Genomic DNA, 19,137 nt, shown 5'->3' with positions numbered 1-19,137 from the left:
ATGATCCAGGACGGTGGAAAATATAAATTGCGAAGAATATTGAGAATTTAAGAATACTTATTATCTATATAATTGCTAGGTATAACATCCTCCACCACAGTCGCCAGATTGAAATCCTATTTATGAGATTCATTGATAATACTCTGAAATTATTTCTAACATGCCCAAATGTTTGTAGCATGGTATTAAACAAAAAAGTTATTCAACAAAATACTAAATTATTATTATTATCTCGTTAATATAAATATTTATATTATTATGTTTCGTTGAGTGTCCGAATATTTTTGCAATATCAGAATTAAGCATAATCTCATTTACTGTTTAAAACTCATTTAATATGTTAAATTTAAAACTGTATTAATTAAATAAATAAAATTTACGTTTCTGGCGACTATAATAAATGTTCATTTTATTAAAAAATTCAAGAAATCTTTATTCCGACAAAAATTGTGTTTAAAAAGTAATAAATCTCTCAAAAATCATGGTGTTCGAATATTAATGCGAGTAATTGCATATCACGCTCGCGTGTAAAGCCTATATTTAAAGCCTCATCGGCCGAAAGGGTTAACGACCCGGAGTCATTGAGGCTACTCATCAAGTAGCTTCGTCGAAGGGCATATTAACTCGCGTGTCAAAGCATCGGGATTCTCAGTATCCTCCATCTAGCGACGGCCAGGACGGTGCGGCGCGTCGTCGCTACCTACGAAAGTCTTGTTATGCATCGGCAAAATCGATATACCGTGCTTTCGAATGCGGGCCAGTAGCGCGGTGACGTAATTGAACGATATACTCGCGGACAGGGGTCATCGAAAACACCCGAGTTCTTCCGCGACTATATAATACCGTCGGCTTAACGTACCCGATACCGACTCTCTCCGCCTGGCTGACCGTGTAATGCCGTTTTTCCTCGCGGATTTTTTCCCCCGCTCCCTTCTCGCCCCCTTCGCCCTTCGCCGCCGCCTCATCTCGCTTCCCTTATGTGCTCCATATTTCCGCCTCGCCCCGGTGCCCCCAGGTTCGATCGAGAGATGCCGCGGTCGACTTCCACTCGGTCGAGCGTGATCGAGATTGATCGGCTTGACACAAAAGAGCGGCAGCGGACACTCGGCCCAGAGTCCAATAGCAAAAGGGTTAATTATAAAGAGCGAGGCACCGAAATCCGATATCGCGGAGCCACTCGCCGGCAATATCGCGTTGTTGTTGTTGCCGCTGCCATAATTCCTCTCGGATTAATATCAGTAATGGGGTTGCCGCTAGACCAGTTTCTTCTTCAACTAATACTTTATCGACTGCTGACATGGCTCCGCGAAGATTCTCATCGAAAGATAATACTCGTACACTTAATTTTAGTTATTTAAATGAAAAACGTATATAAAAATTTTACGTATTTAAAAATTGTACCGTTAACATAACGATAATGTTGACATAAAGTGAACATACACACATGGATTTTATTTTAGATTTATTTCTTTCTTTGCTTCGATATCTTTATTATGCTTTACTTTACAACAAAGCGTTTTTTTCTCAAAGCACACTAAGAAATAACTCTCTAGACAATAATGCAACGAATCGATGTCTCAGTATAATAGGGGAACATTTTCGAAGCTGTCAAGTCTATCGATCGAGGAACTTTTAATGGAATTTCGATGAGTCGAGTTTTTTCAGTGTTTCCACGATATCCTTGCACGGGATTATAATATCAGAAATGTGTAATTAGCGCACGAACGCGAAAGGAATTCTTTCCGCTGACATTATAACATTGTGACGCCAGGAGGAACCTTTTACGGCGAAACATATACCTGCTTTCTACCTATTCGGTAGTTTACGCGTCTTTGCAGGGAGGGTTAATCTCATTATCTCCCACGGGCGAAACGAAGTGGATCGTAAAGAAGGCGGTGTCTCTCGCTTGAACGCCTCGTTGCCGGATAAAGCAATTAAATTTTGAACGATTCAGGTACGACACGATCTCGTGTCATAACACAATAGTCGAAAATAGTATAATATAATTTGCTGGGACAGAGCGAGGGAATATCTTGTCACTGTGATTTCGCAATGTTATATCCTAATTGTAATATGTCCATCAGGCGCAAATGAATAAACATGAATCATAAAACATTATTGTAAATTATATAGCTAATTACATCAATTATAGCTAATTACACCGCAATAACGAATCGGATCACTGTTGAATATTCATCAGTATTAAATTTAATAACAAAATTTGTTAACGATATTTCTTTTTGTTCCTATATCTCGCTATTCATTACGTGGAACTGTATACGCTTTTTCAATACTCGAAAATTGGTGTTTGACTTTTGATATCTCCTTTTCCGGGAATACAGCATCGCGAATAGTTTTCTCCTTTCTTCCTTAACTGCTATCTTTCTTTCTACTTAGGAGATAAATCGAAGATTACGTAGCATATTAAACGTAACAATCGAAAATGCGACATCGCCACTCGATTACATCAGGAAAACGTTCCGACGCGGAATTAATTCAGACACGCTCCGGTCGTTAAGAGGAGCTAATTAATGCGCTTGTAGCTGGCATATTAAAAATCGATGTCGGAGATGCGAACCCGGCGAACTCCGCGCGCACTCGCGTCGGACCGAGAGATAACGCGGCACATAGTCTTTGGACGTTAACTTTGCAAATTGATCAAAAATAATGGGGTGGATCCCGAGGGAAGGGACCGTCTATCGTTTCGGTATATCTTTACGGCACACCGTATCTGGCACGTGCCTGGCCGCGTGCAGTCGAACGATATGCCAAGAATAATTCGCGCGATGCCGCGCCGCGTCGCGCATCGTCCCCCCCCTCTCTCTCTCTCTCTCTCTTTCCTCTCTCCAAGACGTATGATCCCTTCAAATTATTTTCAACCGGCCGCTCGTAAATCGTACAGCGTTATGAGCGCGCACTCGTAACCGTTTAATGCACGTTGTATCGCAGATTTACGTACGTCGTCGTCCAGGAGATTAAAGAGCGTCCGCCCCGGATTTTGCATACTGCAATCCACCCGCTCGTTGCCGATTATCGTAGTCGGCTTTATCGTGCCCTAATGACATTCACACGATCGGTTGACGTTGGTTCAATTAAGAAGCACGGCTAATGTCCCATTCGATACCGATCAATCGAGATTACGAAACTAATTAACTAATTTTAAAGTCATCATCCGCTCGAATGCTCACTAATTAAAACTTTCCGCCGAATTCCTTTCGGTATATTGTTTAGCAACGTCAGTATTATTGCACGGATGTTCGATGATTTTGTTTTAGGAATAAAAAAACAGACGACGCCAAGGTCGAGCAAAATTCTAAAAATATACGACGTATTGTATAATTTTTTAGTAAAATAATAAAATGTAATCTCACACATATTGATAATTACGTATTGAAAATTCTTTATCGAATTTCCAAGCAAACTTCAGTCACTTGAGAATATACACGTTTGTGTTATGAGAAAAAATAATTTGGAAGAATTCCTTATCGAAGCAATAATATTATGATCAGAATATTCTTGAACGTACTTTCGAACATTCTGCAAACTCTTATTCACATCATATCGATCGTACCATCTTTAAGCGCACACGTAAGTAATTGAACGAAATAATCAAGGCAAAATGGAATTTAAAAATCGGACGAAAGTGTCTTGTCGGTTAATACGGATGAGAAAATTTTATTTAACAATTATAACACAGCTAATATTATCTTCTCCTCAATCATAAACTTCTACGTAACTAAGAACGTAGCGCGATAAAACATGTTATAAAAAACATTGTTTTAATGGTCGTTTTACCGACGAGAACGTAGCAATAAAAAAGTTACAATATAAATTTATCACTGTCGAGCCAAGCAATAATTTCAATGTTTAACGTAACGTAACTTTGACGATTAACAATTCATTTGCGATCTGCAATTCCGGGGCGGAAGTCTCAGAGCTTTGTCTCGTCTCTGCGATTAAATAATTAAGCGGAAGCGGACTTGTGTGTGGTGTGTATCGGTCGCGGGGGATCAAAACCCTCTTCCTCATCAATCAATATCAGCGAGCGACAGCGACGGTAAACCAGTTGCAAGGACCGCGATTATTCGGCTTTATATCGGATTGATTGGTTTGCTTGTGGTTTCATTCTGTCTTTAACGTCTTAATCTCAGAACTATTAAACTCCCAAGTCGCGGCAGTATCTGTTCCGAATACAAGACAACTCAAGGTGAAGCACACAAAATTGATTTAGCTGAAGAGACCATTATACGATATACACGCTTCCGCGAGCTCACGCCGTATAGTCTACCGTATCAAGCAAGCCAGTTCTTGGGATTACGATTGAAAGTTTTAACTTCTTATTCTTCGAAGTTTTTCTTCGAAGCCGTAATATCTTTTCTACTCTTGAATAATTCACAGATAAGATTTATTAGAGCAACAACTTATTTTTTTCTTTATCCATTAAATTATATAAATTTTTTTTTAATATTATATTTAATTTATGCCTATTTTTTATTTAATACAAAATATATATTTAATTTCTACGTATATCATTCTTCGAGAGAAAAGAAGTATTGTTTTATTTTATGTTATATAATTATTAATTTCATTTATTTTAATTATGCGCATTACTGGTTATCGCTATTTAACGATAATTTTTCAAATCGAAGACAAAGATAAAAATAAGCAATTTCCTTTGTGATATTCATAGGTACGTTAGTGGTTACGGTCAAAAGACACCTACGAGCATGCGGGAAAGGTCTGTTATCTAAGAAAGTTAATAATCCAACTTTCCCTTACCTTGCGGTCCATGGTAGCACCTTGTTGCCCTCCAAACTGATGCTTCGCAGCTCGTACTTGGTCCTGTATCGCATCGGCGAAGCGGGCAGCGCGTTTGCATTAGCGACGTTTTTCATGCTCTTCGTAGTGGGACCGGAGAGCGCGTGTCTTCGCATGGACGAGCCCTCCTTCGCCGATTGATTGATCGTCCGTCGTAGAGAACTCATTTTCGATATCACTCTGTCACGCCGATGTTGTTCACGATTCGGCTACGCGACCGTTCCCCATGTTATTCGATCGTCGGACGAAAAACAAATCACCGGAGCGACACTTTACGCTTCGGCTCGTGCGTATCCTCGTGATTTTTACATTCGCGGCCAGCGAAAAGTTTCCACCGAGCAGTCGTGCGTTCCCGAGAGCAGCGAGCCTTTTCGTAAGGAGAAGATTCCCCATTCAGCCGGCGTAATCTCCTCCCACGAGGAAGTTTATCCTCGCCAGATCCGGTTCTCCGCAAAAAGATCTTCGGCAACTCCACTCGGCGGAAGCGGCAGCATCCCAACCCGAGTTTCTCAAACTGGGATAAACACGAATCCCCCTTTCAATTACACGCGAGACTTTCCGAAACTTTTCGTTTAAGGGGCCTCCTCACCGTTCGATCGACGTACGAGCGATCTTTCCTCGTTTCTTGGCGAAAGGTGGCTCGCAGAATTCGTCGACGGAGATCCAAGTTCGTTAATCGAATTCCCTCTATCCGTCACGGAGAGAGATATCGTTGGCCTCGACCACTCGTATCGCCGTACTCGCGTTTGGTGTCTTCGCGGCATCCCGCCAAGAGCGGCGCGCCATCGTCTCGGCGAGTTCTTCCGGTTCTTCCGACACGACCGTTCCGGTATCCTCGTCGAATCTACTTTCCGCGCCCTCCCGACTGATCGCAAGTGCACGATGGGCTTATCCCGTACGACCGTAACTGGCCGCGCCGCTTTTCAACCCCACCATCCATCGGCGTCGTTCGCCACCATAACTCGCGTCGTCCGTTGCCGCTTTGCCTCACCATCTAGCCCCACCATCGCTTCTCGGCACCCCACGTAGACACGTCGTCATCCCTCGCCGTAGATGCTCCTCTTCTCATGTGGGATCCTCTCTCTTTTCTCTCCCTTCGCCCCTTCTCATCGCGATAGCCTCTGTTCGCGCGCGAATGCGCGGCTATTAAACTATCGCTCGCGCCTCACCGAGTCAATTAACGGTCGTCGCGTATGGAGTGGATGCTGCGAAAGCTGTCACTCCGTATTGCGATTATCATCGTTGAGAGAGAATCTTCCGTGCGTCGCACCTTGGTTCTTTTTGATAGCGAATACCGGTATCTGACGGTAAAAATCTCTACTGTTGAAATTGTTAGGTTTGCCTTCGAATTTCTTTGTCGTACCGCACTCTTTTCTTTGACGATAGATATTAACAGAATGAAAGACAGAGGACCACCTTGTTCGGATTATTGGATCTAAAAAAGAAAGATCATGTTGCACCTCGTTGATGAACATTAATATTATGTCCACGTTTCTGTCGGAATCATTGTGTTTATGAAGAGAATTTTTACTTTTAATATTACACTTTATATTAACATCGGAATCATTTTTTTCAAAATTATTCGGACTAAAGAAAGATCTTTATCGTGTTCCTTTACTCACGTGATGAAATGTTATTTTAAATAAGAGCAAGTTCTCCGTCGCGAAAGAAGGAAATTGAGAGTAACCGGTTTATAGTCTCACAAATTCGCAAAGTTATTCTCGGTCTGCAGTCATTTCGGTACAGTGTTGAACTCGCGCAAACGGCGCGACGCGAATCGCGATCGTAACTCGGAAAATTATTCGCGAGCTCTTCCATGTTTCGAGCACGCAGAACGTAACGTCTACGTGTCGCGTATATAGTTACCCGTGCGTGAACGATTGCCTACCCTTTAAACGAGTAATCGTGCACGAGCCCTTACTGCGCGTCAGTTATGCACGAGCTCACGCATCTGGGGATTCTCGTGGAGTCCGGCGCAAGTTTTACGCCAAGAAGCAATTTTTTTTTTTATTTTTCGCTATTTATTCTTCCGTGAACACGTGGAATAATACGCGCGGGTATTACGTTTAATTAAATATTCGCAGAAATGCAAGATAACTTTCGGAATTCGCGATCTCAATTTCCATAATTGATACGTCAAATTTCGAGTTCGAATCGTTTCTCTGAGACGATTTATCCAAATTAATCCAAATTCCATCGTTTCGCTGCGACCTTGTAACACTCGACGTCAAATGTCTTGTTAATTAAACTGTGGATTGTATAAATGTGTGGATTGTATAAATGAATTTTAATTGGCGTTACGCGAAAATAGATTGGCTATTTGTGATCGTCGTTACACTGATGATAGCAATTAATTGAAACTTCCTATTTAAATATGCAAATGCGTCAGAGTTTAATTACTATTAAAATTTTTACGCCCTACAGCCCTACAGCTTCGGCACGAGACACTGTTCGTATTATTAAGCTGTTATTGATCGTTAAACTTAGTTTTTACACGCTTCACATGTGTGCGTTATAAAGATAATAATAATAATAATCATAGCCGCGGCCTGATTGCGATCATTTTGCTTGAGCTTAACACGCCTCTCTGAAAGTAATTCTATAGAATTAATTCTGTAGAAATAAGATCTAATGAAAACTTTTATTTCCATCGCACAAGGTCTAATAAGAACTTTGATTGCCATCAAATCTCGAGATAAATATCGACCGAATCGAACACTACACGTTAAAAAGAAAATTGTTTAAGATACTTTGTGGGTAATTTTAGTCATTAATCATCGGGTAACTTTGAATGCAATTACACGTCGGCGTCGCTACGAAACTCCGTGTTGCGAGAGAGTTTCCGTGTGTGCAGTATACCTCGTATAACTTATAATTAACATGCATGCGCTTTAAGCAGCTATTCTATCCTTTTAAATAGTTGAGACGCGGCACCTGCGTCGCGCGTTGGCAAAATATCTCGCAACGAGTACACTTTGAATAAACGTAACTAGTTTGCGACGCGTGACGAGCACGATGGCCCACTGTGCGTCGAATCTTTAACAATAAGACACAACGAGGCGACAAATACAGAAATCGCGTTCGCGTCAACGTCAACGCGCACGTCTCGCAACGTGCTCGAATTTTCGTTCGATATATCAAACTCGTTAACGCGGCGGTTCACTCGTAGGAAAATGACATTTAACGTACGTCTCACATCACGATTCTCGCCTTACCTTTAAACGACACGTGTCCCGCGAATGCACCGCGCCAACCCCTTTCGGAGTCATTTTGCCACCGATGTATTGCGTTATGTAGGTACGAGACGACGCGTGCCACAGCGTGTGCATTAATGCGGCTTTCCGAGATCCGCACGCTGCTGCGGTCCTCGAGCGTCCTCGAGCGAGGCTCGACGCGCGAGAGCGGTCCGGTCGCGCGATCCTCTCAGGAGGAAAACGTGCGCCCTCGTGGATCGGGAGCAAGCTCGGGAACGACCGTGGAAGACTGCTCGATTCACGGCCAAGATAATCCCGCGAAGGGTACGCGGGCGCGCGAGAAAAACGCATGCGTCGATCCGCCCCGCATGGTCGAAGAAGGAAAGTACGTATACGTACGTACGTACGTACGCGACATTCGGACGGACGAACTTGTTTTCGGAAAAACAAGCACGTATATATCTGCGAGAGCGAGCGAGACGGCCGGTGGCGCGCCTTACCGCGTCTTTTTCCACTGGGGGGATCGATCAAAGGACATCGCGAAGCAATTATAGACTCTTATGTGATCTGTCTCCCCTTCCCCTCTCCCTCTCTTCTTCATCCTTTGTCTCCTTCTGTCTCTCTTTTTTATGTGACCTCAGGATCATTCGCCGTGATCGCACAGAGCTGCTGCCGATCTTAATGAATCCACCGCGTTCCTCTTTGCGTTCCTCCTTGGAATTCTTTCCTCGTCCCGTAATTAATTTAGACGACTCCCCGATTGTTCCGAGCGAGCAGTCCGGATGAGTTCTCTCGCAGGCGATATCAATCTGATTATATCATGAGAGATGCTACGCCTTGCATCGGCATTCTTTCAAATGCTATTTCTTACCTTTCACTTTTCTCGCGCGATATCTTTCTCTTTGACATGATGAATATATATTATTGAGTAGTATTCGAAATTTTGCGTGAACGTGAGCATGTGTGCCACGTATATACATATGTGTGTGTGTGTGTGTGTGTGTGAATGTTTGAAAAATATATTTCATAGGTTCAATTTTAACTGAAATCTACGCATTCTATTTTTATATTGCATTTTATACATAATTATTGAAATTGAAATTTAGACAATTTTGTGTTTTTCCGGGCAATCTAGCCGGGTGTGCTATTTAATATTGCTTAAGTAAAATCATTACGTATATCGGAAGAAAGTAACTATACTCTTCTGAGATTGGAACAAGAATCCCTTTTGCAAACAAGACGACACTGTACAGATACGCTGGATTTCTCCGGTAAAGTCAGAGTTTGTTATATATTTTGGCAATAAAAATAACAGTACAAACCTGGTTTTAGTAATGAATTTTATTAATATAGCCATGCTCTCCGAATTCGCTCAAAGATCGTATTACACTCTCCATATATTCGCGCGGGCCTGATTACCGTCGAACTTGCGCTATTTTATCATAACTTCGACAACACATCGAGCCATGTAAATTAATCTTCCGCAGAGTAATATGAAACGACGAGAGTTACATGATTTACAACGCACTTAAACACGCGGTTCGTGGACTGTCAGTATTTATTAGGAGTTGTAATTTAGTTCGGTCTTATATATCCACCGCTTATCGATCAATGACAACGAAAGTATCGCCATTTTTCACCAGGAGACGATTCCCTCTGTTCTCCTTCAATCTGATTCTCAAGTTTCATTGTCTCGTTCCCAGTAGCACTCATTTCACTCGCGCTTACGCGAGCACTCGGCTGAAATATTACACGGGCACGTCCGAGTCGAGAAAATCGAACGATCTAAATGCAAATTGCATCCGTTACAAAATTTGATATAAAAATATATGTATATAGATAAGGCATCTAGGAGTTATCAGTTACGTTAATTTCATAACAATATAGCGCGTTATTCCATCCGATAAAAGCTTTCAACGCATATCACTTTAGTACTCCCATTTCACGTTAATCGTATTTCCGCAAGTTAAATACAAGCGTTTCATTAATTTCTCTTATCTCAGGCATCTTCTCGTTTTTCTTCGACATCGAATCCTGCACGCGACAGCGATTCTTTGTTAGAAGACATCATGAAAACTCGATGTTACCGACGTCGAGATAAAAACTTCGACGTTGATAACACGAGTTATATAATTTCTCGATATGATTTATTACCCCCATTGTCCGCGTTTAATATTCCTTTCATGTGCACTTTATGTTTTATTCATCGATTTACATGTATGCGCTTAACGTCGGTCTCGGTATTCCTTCCGGTGTATTTCTTCTTTAATATATGCATATTAACTTTATTATCGATTTTGATTTACAATTACATATAAAGAAAGCGTTCACAATGTGACTGTTTTCTACGCACCGTGCTCTACAAAATTCGCAGAAAACCACGCGCTTAATGTAATATTATGTAATATCGATTTCTTGGACAGATTTATTTCGTTGCGAACAATTATCTCAGGTTTTAACTATTGAATGCGAAAAACGGGCTCTTTATTCACACGTCATTGATCGCGCTAAATTGCGTACGAATAGCAAGTAATATAAATCGTTTTGCCATTATTACCGTTAACTTTGTATTACAATTATAAATTATAACACAACACACAGTTAACTGCCAGTATACGGCGAATGTATATTTTATTTGCACGAAAATAATAGAGACAGTTTCTATCGAGAATTTTGAATACCCTAAGAGATTATATGTACGAATAGGTACTGTTACATTGCGACTTGCGACACTTTATATTATTGCATTAAACATTCGCGCAAATATCCCTCCAGAGATAAGCTCCAAGTTTGACATTACTCCAATCTGCCACGCTTGCGATTGGAGTCTGATAATTTTAATAAGCACACGCAAGCAAAGCGAAGGATAATATCATTGCTTGGTGGCAAAGTATCAAAGATTGCCGAGGCGAACGAGGAAATTTCGAAGCGATTTACGTACGATCGCGAGAACTATAGCCGCACCATAATATATTAATGGAATCTGCAAGTTCCAAATACCTCCCCTCTCTCTCCCGTCTTGCAGCTCAGGGATTCGCAGGACTTCGTAAGCTTCTAATGACTGCACGAGGATAGCGCGGAGAGAGCTATACGCATAGTTTAAAAATTACGTGTAAATATACATTAGCCATAAACGTATACGTAATTACAAATGTACCTATCTATACGCGCCAACGTACCGTGTCGGTCGATACGTATCTCGGCCGAGCCCAGATACTCCGACGAAATACATTAAATCGGAAGGATTGCTTGAAAAGAGGAGAGTGGTGGGGGAGGGGAGGAAGGAGCGAGGACGGGGTTAGGTAAATGTTCTCGCAGAGAGAATTCTAGCTATTGTTTGAAGCGTATAACCCAGCACCGTGTGTTTCGTTACCTACTTAAGTAGACTATTATCGCAGTTAACCGCAAAACGGGGGTGTTTTAGTTGTGAGAGCTACGTGTTGTCCCCTATACGATCTCCGAAAGAGAGATCTCCCGATCTATCGAACGTTAGGAAGCTGAGGACAGACTGCGTCGCGCGAACAGCAAGTCCTCTCATATATGATTACGCTATATTATTTATTGTGTTTCCCATCGTATAAATTTTTTTCCTTGAATTATTCCCTGTGGGATTGACCCTGTCGATTAATCCATTGAAGCCATAATTTTGGGAAGTTTGGAGATTTTTTTCGACATGTATACTTTTCCTTTTTTGAAATATTTCTGACAATTTTTTATAGTTTACGGAACGTGCGAATTACAAAAGTTGCGCATAATTCTTTGAATACAACTATCGATATAAAAAGTGACAACTAAGATAGGCTTTAATGGCTTAATTTCTGCCTAGAACTGTGCATAATTTTACAACGGGGTACTTTTGCCAGAATCTGCAGACCCACTCGTGCCGAGATCGAGACCAGGTAACTAACACGGGTCTATATGCGTCTCGCTTTACGAGTGACGTGTGAAGAGAGTGGCGACCGAATTTCCCCAAATTTCGGGATATCGTGATATACGAGATCTTGACGTCGGAGAGACGGAGATGGATTCCCGAAATTGGGACAATTCTGCATTTGCGCGGTTGAGCGTGAATCCTCGAGCTGTCGGGCGCGAGGATGAAATCGGCAGTGAACGGTCATGAGTCATGAAGGAAGTAGGGCAGCGACGTATAACCGACGAATAAGAGAACGGAAGAAAGAAAGCGGCGGGCTAGCCGCTACAAATAAAATGCATTTTACAATTGCAGAACGTTATTCCGTCGCTGCTGCTGTGTATGTGTGTGTGTGTGTGCATTGCGCCTCATTCTTGGCAAGATATCGATCATATAGGACGTCCCGAGTTGAGAGCAAAACAAACGCGGCATACGTTCGTAATGTGCGAGTCACGTAGACATCGACCGAAATGGTGTCTATAAGAAAAATACGAGCGATACCGGTATATAAATCATAATCCATCGTATTGTGGCTCGCGATAGAATAAAAAACGTGGAAGTTGCAAAAGATCAAGATGAAAACTCTACTGATCGTTCAACGAATCTCCTTCCAGTTTGCGGCATTCTTTTGACTTTCTGAACAGCACACATCTTTCATATTCAAACATTTAAAATCTAAAATTTACTAGAATCTCGGAATTGAAATTTTAATTCTCTATTCAGAATTTGTTAAAAAATTGTCGATTTTTCGGAATATAATTGTTGTATCTGTTGATATAATTCGTATTTTTGCTATTTATAGCGCTGAATATTGACACGATTGAAATTAACCGGTTCAAATAACCAGTTTTATTGTATATTAAAAGATTCACTGCTCAAAGAGTTACAAAAAGATGATCTCGAGGTTTGATTTCGTGCAAATGGTATACGGTGTTGCCCATATTATCGACATTCATCCCTAGTAACTGTGTTCAGACCTTCGTCGAGATCCAGGAATGTCAATTCCGCAAAGGATTCGAGGTAAAGACAGATTCGAGAATCTGTGATCTGTTTCGGAAACCGCTCAGATCTGCATCTCTGGCTCGGAACTGTTGTCGTTAAACCAGTCCGAGGCCCTCTGACTTTCCGTCACGCGTACGCTGAGCTCCCTTTCGGTATATCGACTCGATCTCGTGATGGACGGGCCCCGTCTGTGCTCGTCGAAGGAGGCGAGGACCTCCAGCCTGTCGCCCCTCCTGATCGCCCTCGGTGTCGTTTCCACGGAGCTGACGCCGTCCTCCGTGGTCGCCCACGGCGGCAGATTGCCGGAAGGCATGCCCCAATGCTCGGTGAATTCCGAGCCCGATCTGGCCAGGCTGGGCTGGCTGAGCGATCTGACCAGCGAGTCCGCGCCTTCGAAGGAGCTCAAGCTGGTCAGGTCATCTCTGTCCATCCGGGCGAAGTCGCGGACGGTTATCTCGGACATCGATCTCAGATCAGCCTCGCTGCCAACTCCGGCACCCCGCGAACGAATAGAACCGCCCAGTCGGCGTGGACGGCCGACGATCTGTCCGCTCATAGTCGTGGCAGACTGCGACGTCTGGAGATGATGACTCTGGGTGCCTAAGGTGCGCGCCGAGCTGCCTCCGTCACTCTCGTATTCGTACAAAGTGGGAAGGGAGGACCGTCTGGATCTGGTGTCCCATTCCGACGATTTAGACCGCTTGTACCTCTGTCCATGGTTCTTGCCGTGGCTGGAGGACGAGGTAGAGCCGGTGTGCGTCGACGGCGGACTCAGGATTCGGATAATCACATCCCACTTCGCCGGCGGGAACAAGTTTACATATCTCGCGTCCTTGCGTATCAGCTCGTAGTCCTCCTTAACCACTGCCTCGGTCAGCAGGGTCCGCAGCGTGCTTTCCGTCGTGATGATTTCGCGCCACTTGGCACGCTCTTCGTCCGTCAACTCGGTAGCGTAACGTGGCTCCAGGACGCGCGCCAACCTGGTGTACCAATCGGCATCTGAGTCGTCGAGGGAACGACGCGTAGCGGGTGGTGGCCGGCACGGGATCTCGGCACGCGTGGTGTAAGTCGGCTCGATGTGCACGTCCGGCTCGTCGTCCGCGAGATGGTTCGTCGGCTCGTTTGTGATGGTCAGATTAGAGGCCGAGCTAACATCGGAGAAGTTCTCCCATTCCGGCGGTGGCGGCGGTAAATCTTCCGTTGGATAGTTCCTGATGGTGACGTCCCACTTGAGATCCGGCGGTGGTTGAGACCTGGCGCGGTACTCGGTGATCTGGCGACTGTGACGTTCCACGTCTTCGATCGTCTTCTTCTCCGTAACGGTACGCAGGAACACGTCGTCCACCTCGTGAGTCGTAATCTCCGGGCGACGAGGCGCGACTACTTGCGGCTCCACCAGCGGTTCGGTCATTTCTTCGCGCAAGAGACGATGCTCACGGTGTTGAACGGCGGTGTGAGTCGTGGTAGTGGACGTGGTGGGCGCGATCGGTGGCGGCGGCGGTGGGGTCGGTGCTAGGATGCTCGCCACTCGGTACTTGGCGTGCGAAGCGTCCGTCACCTCGGTCAACGAGCGAGTCTCGGTGAGTTCGGTGTTCAACGAAGTCAGGGACCTCGGCCGACGGATCTCGTGATGCGGCAATTGTTCGGTTGTCGGCGACGGGAGTTTCTCCTGGATCACGGTGGTCTCCCTCTCTGCTTGCTTGCGTAAAATCCTGGAGTAGACCGGCGGCGTCTGCTGCCGAGAGATGGTCGAGATCGATGACGCACCTCCCGGTGGTCCGTGAAGCTCGGGTACATAGGAGAAGGTCGTCATTCGGTAGGGTGAGCTCTCCAGCGAGCGACTGGTCTCCTCTCTCTCCAGAATGGTCGTCAGATTTCTCTCGAGGGCGATGCTCGCAACGTCGGATTCCGACGGCAACGGGCTCGGCGGCGGCGGCGCTCTCTTAACTCTCATCTGCACGTCGAACTTGGGCTCGATCGGAATGGCCACGGGGTGTCGCGGCACTACGATCCTCGAGGCGTTCGCGGCCGTCATCGAGGAAGTCTCCACTTCGGCGGCAACTGTCTCCGAATATAAGGAGCTCGAAGTACGCATTTCCACTTGACGCTGGACTTCATGATGGTCCACAAACGCTTTGTTGTCGTAGGATCCGGCGGAAGATACAGGCAACGAACGTTCCTCGTCCACCTATAAAAAGAGACGATCAAACAGATCGTAATGTATCGTATCGTGACTGTCTCTTTTTATTTGGTATTTATTAAAAGAATATTCAGGAAATGTCTTTTATAGTTTCTTCATGTAGAAGTATAAACAATACATAGACATTGAATAATTTATTCCAACAAATTTCGATAATATGTTCAAAAGAATTTTAATAATTTGTATAGCGGTAAAATTGAGCTTCACGATGAAAATACTTTAAGAATTTTATACATGTAGTTCGTTAATGAAAAAAGTACGAGCAATGCTCTGTTTCCATGTTGTTTTAATAAACTCTACAATCATCCGTCTTGGTGAACAATTATCGGGACTCACCTCGGAGTGGCTCTCGCTTGGATAGTCGCTCGGCAATGTGTCCGAATGATCGATCACCAGATTTGCCTCGCTACCGGAAGTGGACACGGCCGCGTGAAGAAGGGCGTGCGCGCGTGGTATCTTCAGACCCTCGAACATCGTGATATTGCTCAGAGACGAGCCGGAGAGTTTCGTTATCTCGGAGCCGGTGGCGCTTTCAAACGGATGTCGATGGACCACGCGCACGTTTCGGCGTTTCAGGCACATGTAGGAACAGCCGAGACCGAGCAGGAGCAACGAGAGGAACAGGATGGCGCAGATGATGAGCAGAATCTGGAAGCCTTTCAGCGGCGGTTCGGTCACCGACGCGGGCGTTATCGTGGCCATTCTGCGGACGAAAATCAGATTAGAGCTTGATGCACGCGACCCCGGGCGAGGGAAGCAACGTCGACATTAGACGCTGCAGTTAATATAGTGCACGGGGCGGATATCTCGCACCTATCCGCAGGCGTATCGGATTGCGAGAAACAAAGGCGTGTATCGTCGTGCCATATTCTGAATACGGAGCGTTTATACTCCTTTATTCGGCTTCAACGCGGCGAGAAGGCAAACGCAGCAATATTGAGTGCGCATTTCTCGCGGATGCTTAAAAGATTAGGCAGTGGAAAGAGAGACTTATGTAATTTATGTTTCATTCAATATTAACAATACCACGTCACACATATTAAACATGACTTTTCGCGATGGTAATGGTAATTGTCAATATGTCATATGACGATAATAATTGAAGATTTTCTTAGCAGAAAGGATATCCTATTGTACATATATCTCGCTATTGATCGCTATGGACTCGTTTTTTATCAAATTATATCATTAGTTGCGAGATACAGCACGTGCAAAAGAATTACATTGAGATCTTTTAAAAAGTATAGCCTTCGAAAAAGAACCGCGCTCAGTCATAAATTCAATATCGTTTAATATCTATTTTAGTAACATTTATTCGAAACGTTAAATTAAATAATCGATATTTCCAGTAAATAAATATTCTAACGTATTTTACCGTCGGTTTTTGCATGAAACCTGCATGATACCTGATGAAACACTTTCTCGGGATAAGAATTTCAACAAAGGATTCTTACATGCTCTCTGGCGGCTTAGGAGGCGCCGGTGCCACGGGTGGTGGATATCTGCAAACTATAGTGATAACCTCGTCCCCGTCCATTTCTAATCCGGGATGAAAGCGAACCACCACATTATTGGTGAACACGCGTAAAGGATCTTGCTTTGTACCGCATCCTGAAATATAGATTATTTTCGTGTGATAAGAAGATGAATCCGTTCTGTAAAAATAAGAACGCTTTAAACAATAACTAAAATGATCATACAATTATATGCGAAACAGATAATGTGTAGAAATAGAATAACCAAAAATTATTTTTAAAAATTAAATCATTTTCAAATTCGGATATCATCTTGTTTGTGTTAAATGAAAGTTACACATTATATACATATATATACGTTCTGTAAAATCATTTAATACCTGGATCTAGAATAGTTTTATTATTGTGTATCTATGACTTACTATATTATTTTTCTTTTTAATTGAGCAATAATATATATTCGAGAATAATAAATTTTTTTATGTTTCCCGTGCTGCGAGCTTAAATTTAATACGTACCTTTCAGAGGTAGTTCCAATTTGGCGGTCGTCGCGCCCCGTCCTTTGAATATGCAAGCGCTGTTGCGATCGAAGTCGGCATAAGCCACCCCGTAAAACGGTTCCTCAAACTTGAGCTCGACTTCCATGCTACCCTGGCCGCAATTCAGATAGGCTTTCGTTCGATTTAGAAATATAATTGGCGAAATGTCGTCCAGCTTGGTGACTTTGCCGTCGAGGACTGTGCTCGGCGGCAGTCCTGGCTGATACTCGATGCTGTTGCCTTGCGACGCATAATTGCTCTGGGACAACGCAATCGGAATTGCCGTCCAGAGCAGGAGTATCAGTTTTGGCAGCATCTACAATGAAAGGATGTTAAAGCGATTTCCCAAAAAATTGACTGGTTTGGTCAACTTAAAAAAAATTGAAAACATAATACGCGAAAGATCATTGTAATAATATTATCAAAATATAATGATGCGAGAGATTAATTAATGTGATTAATTGCAGATACCTTTAATTAAACAAGAAAGAATGTTACGTATTAAAAGATTTAGCGACAAAATTAATGAGTTTGCGCGCTTTCGTTCCTTTGCTACAGAAAATTCCTTTTTATAAAACACACGATGATGTATATACACACATATGTATCGCAATGTGATGCAACGCCACGATATTCTTCAAGAATAAACCTAGCAGTCATCGCGTCTTAGTGATCCTTTTACGGCCTAAATTAGCAGCCATAACTCCGTAATAATTGTATAATGACTATGGATTTTATTGTAACGTAAGATGCGGCATCACATCAATTTCGCAATTAGCCTAATTGATGCTGTAACGAGTTCTAATAACAAATGCGACATTGCATGTATAATAGATATGTACTATAAAGATCGGTATCATTGTTTTCTCAGGTATCATCTGACAAGCATGAGGAAACAACTCGACTATCCACATTCCCACGAACGACTTCCAGAGAACGTGAGTTTTCCTTCGTATATCTCAGCTACGTCATTGTTTAGACGGATCGCTCGATTCACGTGGGACTGTACATACACGTAGGTATAGTTTGACCACCATAACACACGTCTCATTCTCCATACAAGGTGTACCAGAATCGCGCATTCTCTTTGAACTACAAATACTATAACAGAAGTAATATAGAGACGTCGATTTTTTTGTGTTACGTCAATTTGCTAATATCTTTTTTTAATTACAAAAGTTCGAAATACGCTTATAAAACTTTTATATTTCTTTCAGAAGCTTTATTTGCTTAAATTCTATTTTGCCTCCGTATAATTTTGATTTAACTTTTGATTAAGTGCGCAGCTTTGCATATATGCAAAACGACTTTTCGATGCTCCGTGTACTTTCCCTTGTGAAGGTCGAACTGAAAACGCACGGCTTTGCACATCTGTAAAGAGCCTTCTCTGTACGTACTCCATCGGTTGTCCGCTAGGACAAAAACGTTAAAAAAGGATTCAAAGTAAAGAAGAATTTTTTAAATATTTTTTTAGGATTTCTTAAGCAGTCATTATTTAAAAAATATTCTGAATGCTATGAAAAATTGCGCATTTAAGGATTAAAGCTCAATTATATGAATATTTAACTTCTTAAAAGTCGTGAAAAGTTGTGACAACGTCTCGATCGAATATTCACTAGACAAAGATTAATTCAAAATTTATGGAAAAAGTTATGAGCTGAGAGAAAAGAAGCACTAACGATTTTCGGTACACCCCGTATCTCGAGACGTCGCTCTTCTCGAGTTAGACTGCAGTTCTACTCAACTGGAGCAAAGAGAAAGCCGTTATCCGTCACGATATCTCCATTCAGGATATAAAACCGATAAACGTGGATTGTGATCTTCGATGTTCGGCGTACCGATATAATCGCGTTGAAATTCCGTAACCAGACGATAAAGTTAAACGTTCCGCGAGTTACAAGCGAGTAATTGCCGTACGGTAACGCTCGTGATCTTCTTTCCCCGAGCACATCCTTCGTTAGAAATATAAAAGTGCAGATGACATATCCCAAGTAGAACA

General features: G+C 43.0%; 2 protein-coding genes across 2 annotated transcripts in view; both read right to left on the bottom strand.

Annotated features, from left to right (window-relative positions):
* LOC112460958 (GTPase-activating Rap/Ran-GAP domain-like protein 3) overlaps positions 1–8,281 on the bottom strand; it is a 31,173-nt gene extending 22,892 nt beyond the window's left edge. The window contains exons 1-2 of the mRNA XM_025025950.1: positions 8,034–8,281; positions 4,780–6,253 (exon numbers count right to left, since the gene is read on the bottom strand). Of these exons, the coding sequence (XP_024881718.1) occupies positions 4,780–4,985 (206 nt within the window). The 5' untranslated portion in view covers positions 4,986–6,253; positions 8,034–8,281. The remainder of the gene's footprint in view (positions 1–4,779; positions 6,254–8,033) is intronic.
* A 3,297-nt stretch (positions 8,282–11,578) lies between these two features.
* On the bottom strand, positions 11,579–17,470 carry LOC112460988. The gene is made up of 4 exons (XM_025025992.1): positions 17,118–17,470; positions 16,579–16,735; positions 15,461–15,827; positions 11,579–15,112 (listed from the first exon to the last, which is right to left on the bottom strand). The coding sequence occupies exons 1-4, from the start codon at positions 17,452–17,454 to the stop codon at positions 12,986–12,988; spliced, it is 2,988 nt and encodes a 995-aa protein (XP_024881760.1). The 5' UTR covers positions 17,455–17,470; the 3' UTR covers positions 11,579–12,985.
* Positions 17,471–19,137: the final 1,667 nt, after the last annotated feature.

Source organism: Temnothorax curvispinosus, unplaced genomic scaffold, assembly GCF_003070985.1.
Source record: "Temnothorax curvispinosus isolate PA1 unplaced genomic scaffold, ASM307098v1 QBEX01001173.1, whole genome shotgun sequence".
NCBI lineage: Eukaryota > Metazoa > Arthropoda > Insecta > Hymenoptera > Formicidae > Temnothorax > Temnothorax curvispinosus.
This window is presented reverse-complemented; position numbering and strand designations above follow the sequence as displayed.

Excerpts from the sequence above, each read along its gene's own strand:
- LOC112460988 (XM_025025992.1), bottom strand. The coding sequence starts at position 17,454 with ATGCTGCCAAAACTGATACTCCTGCTCTGGACGGCAATTCCGATTGCG. Across the intron at positions 16,736-17,117 it reads ATTGGAACTACCTCTGAAAG|GATGCGGTACAAAGCAAGAT; the intron begins GTACGTATTAAA and ends TCTATATTTCAG. Across the intron at positions 15,113-15,460 it reads CAAGCGAGAGCCACTCCGAG|GTGGACGAGGAACGTTCGTT; the intron begins GTGAGTCCCGAT and ends CTCTTTTTATAG.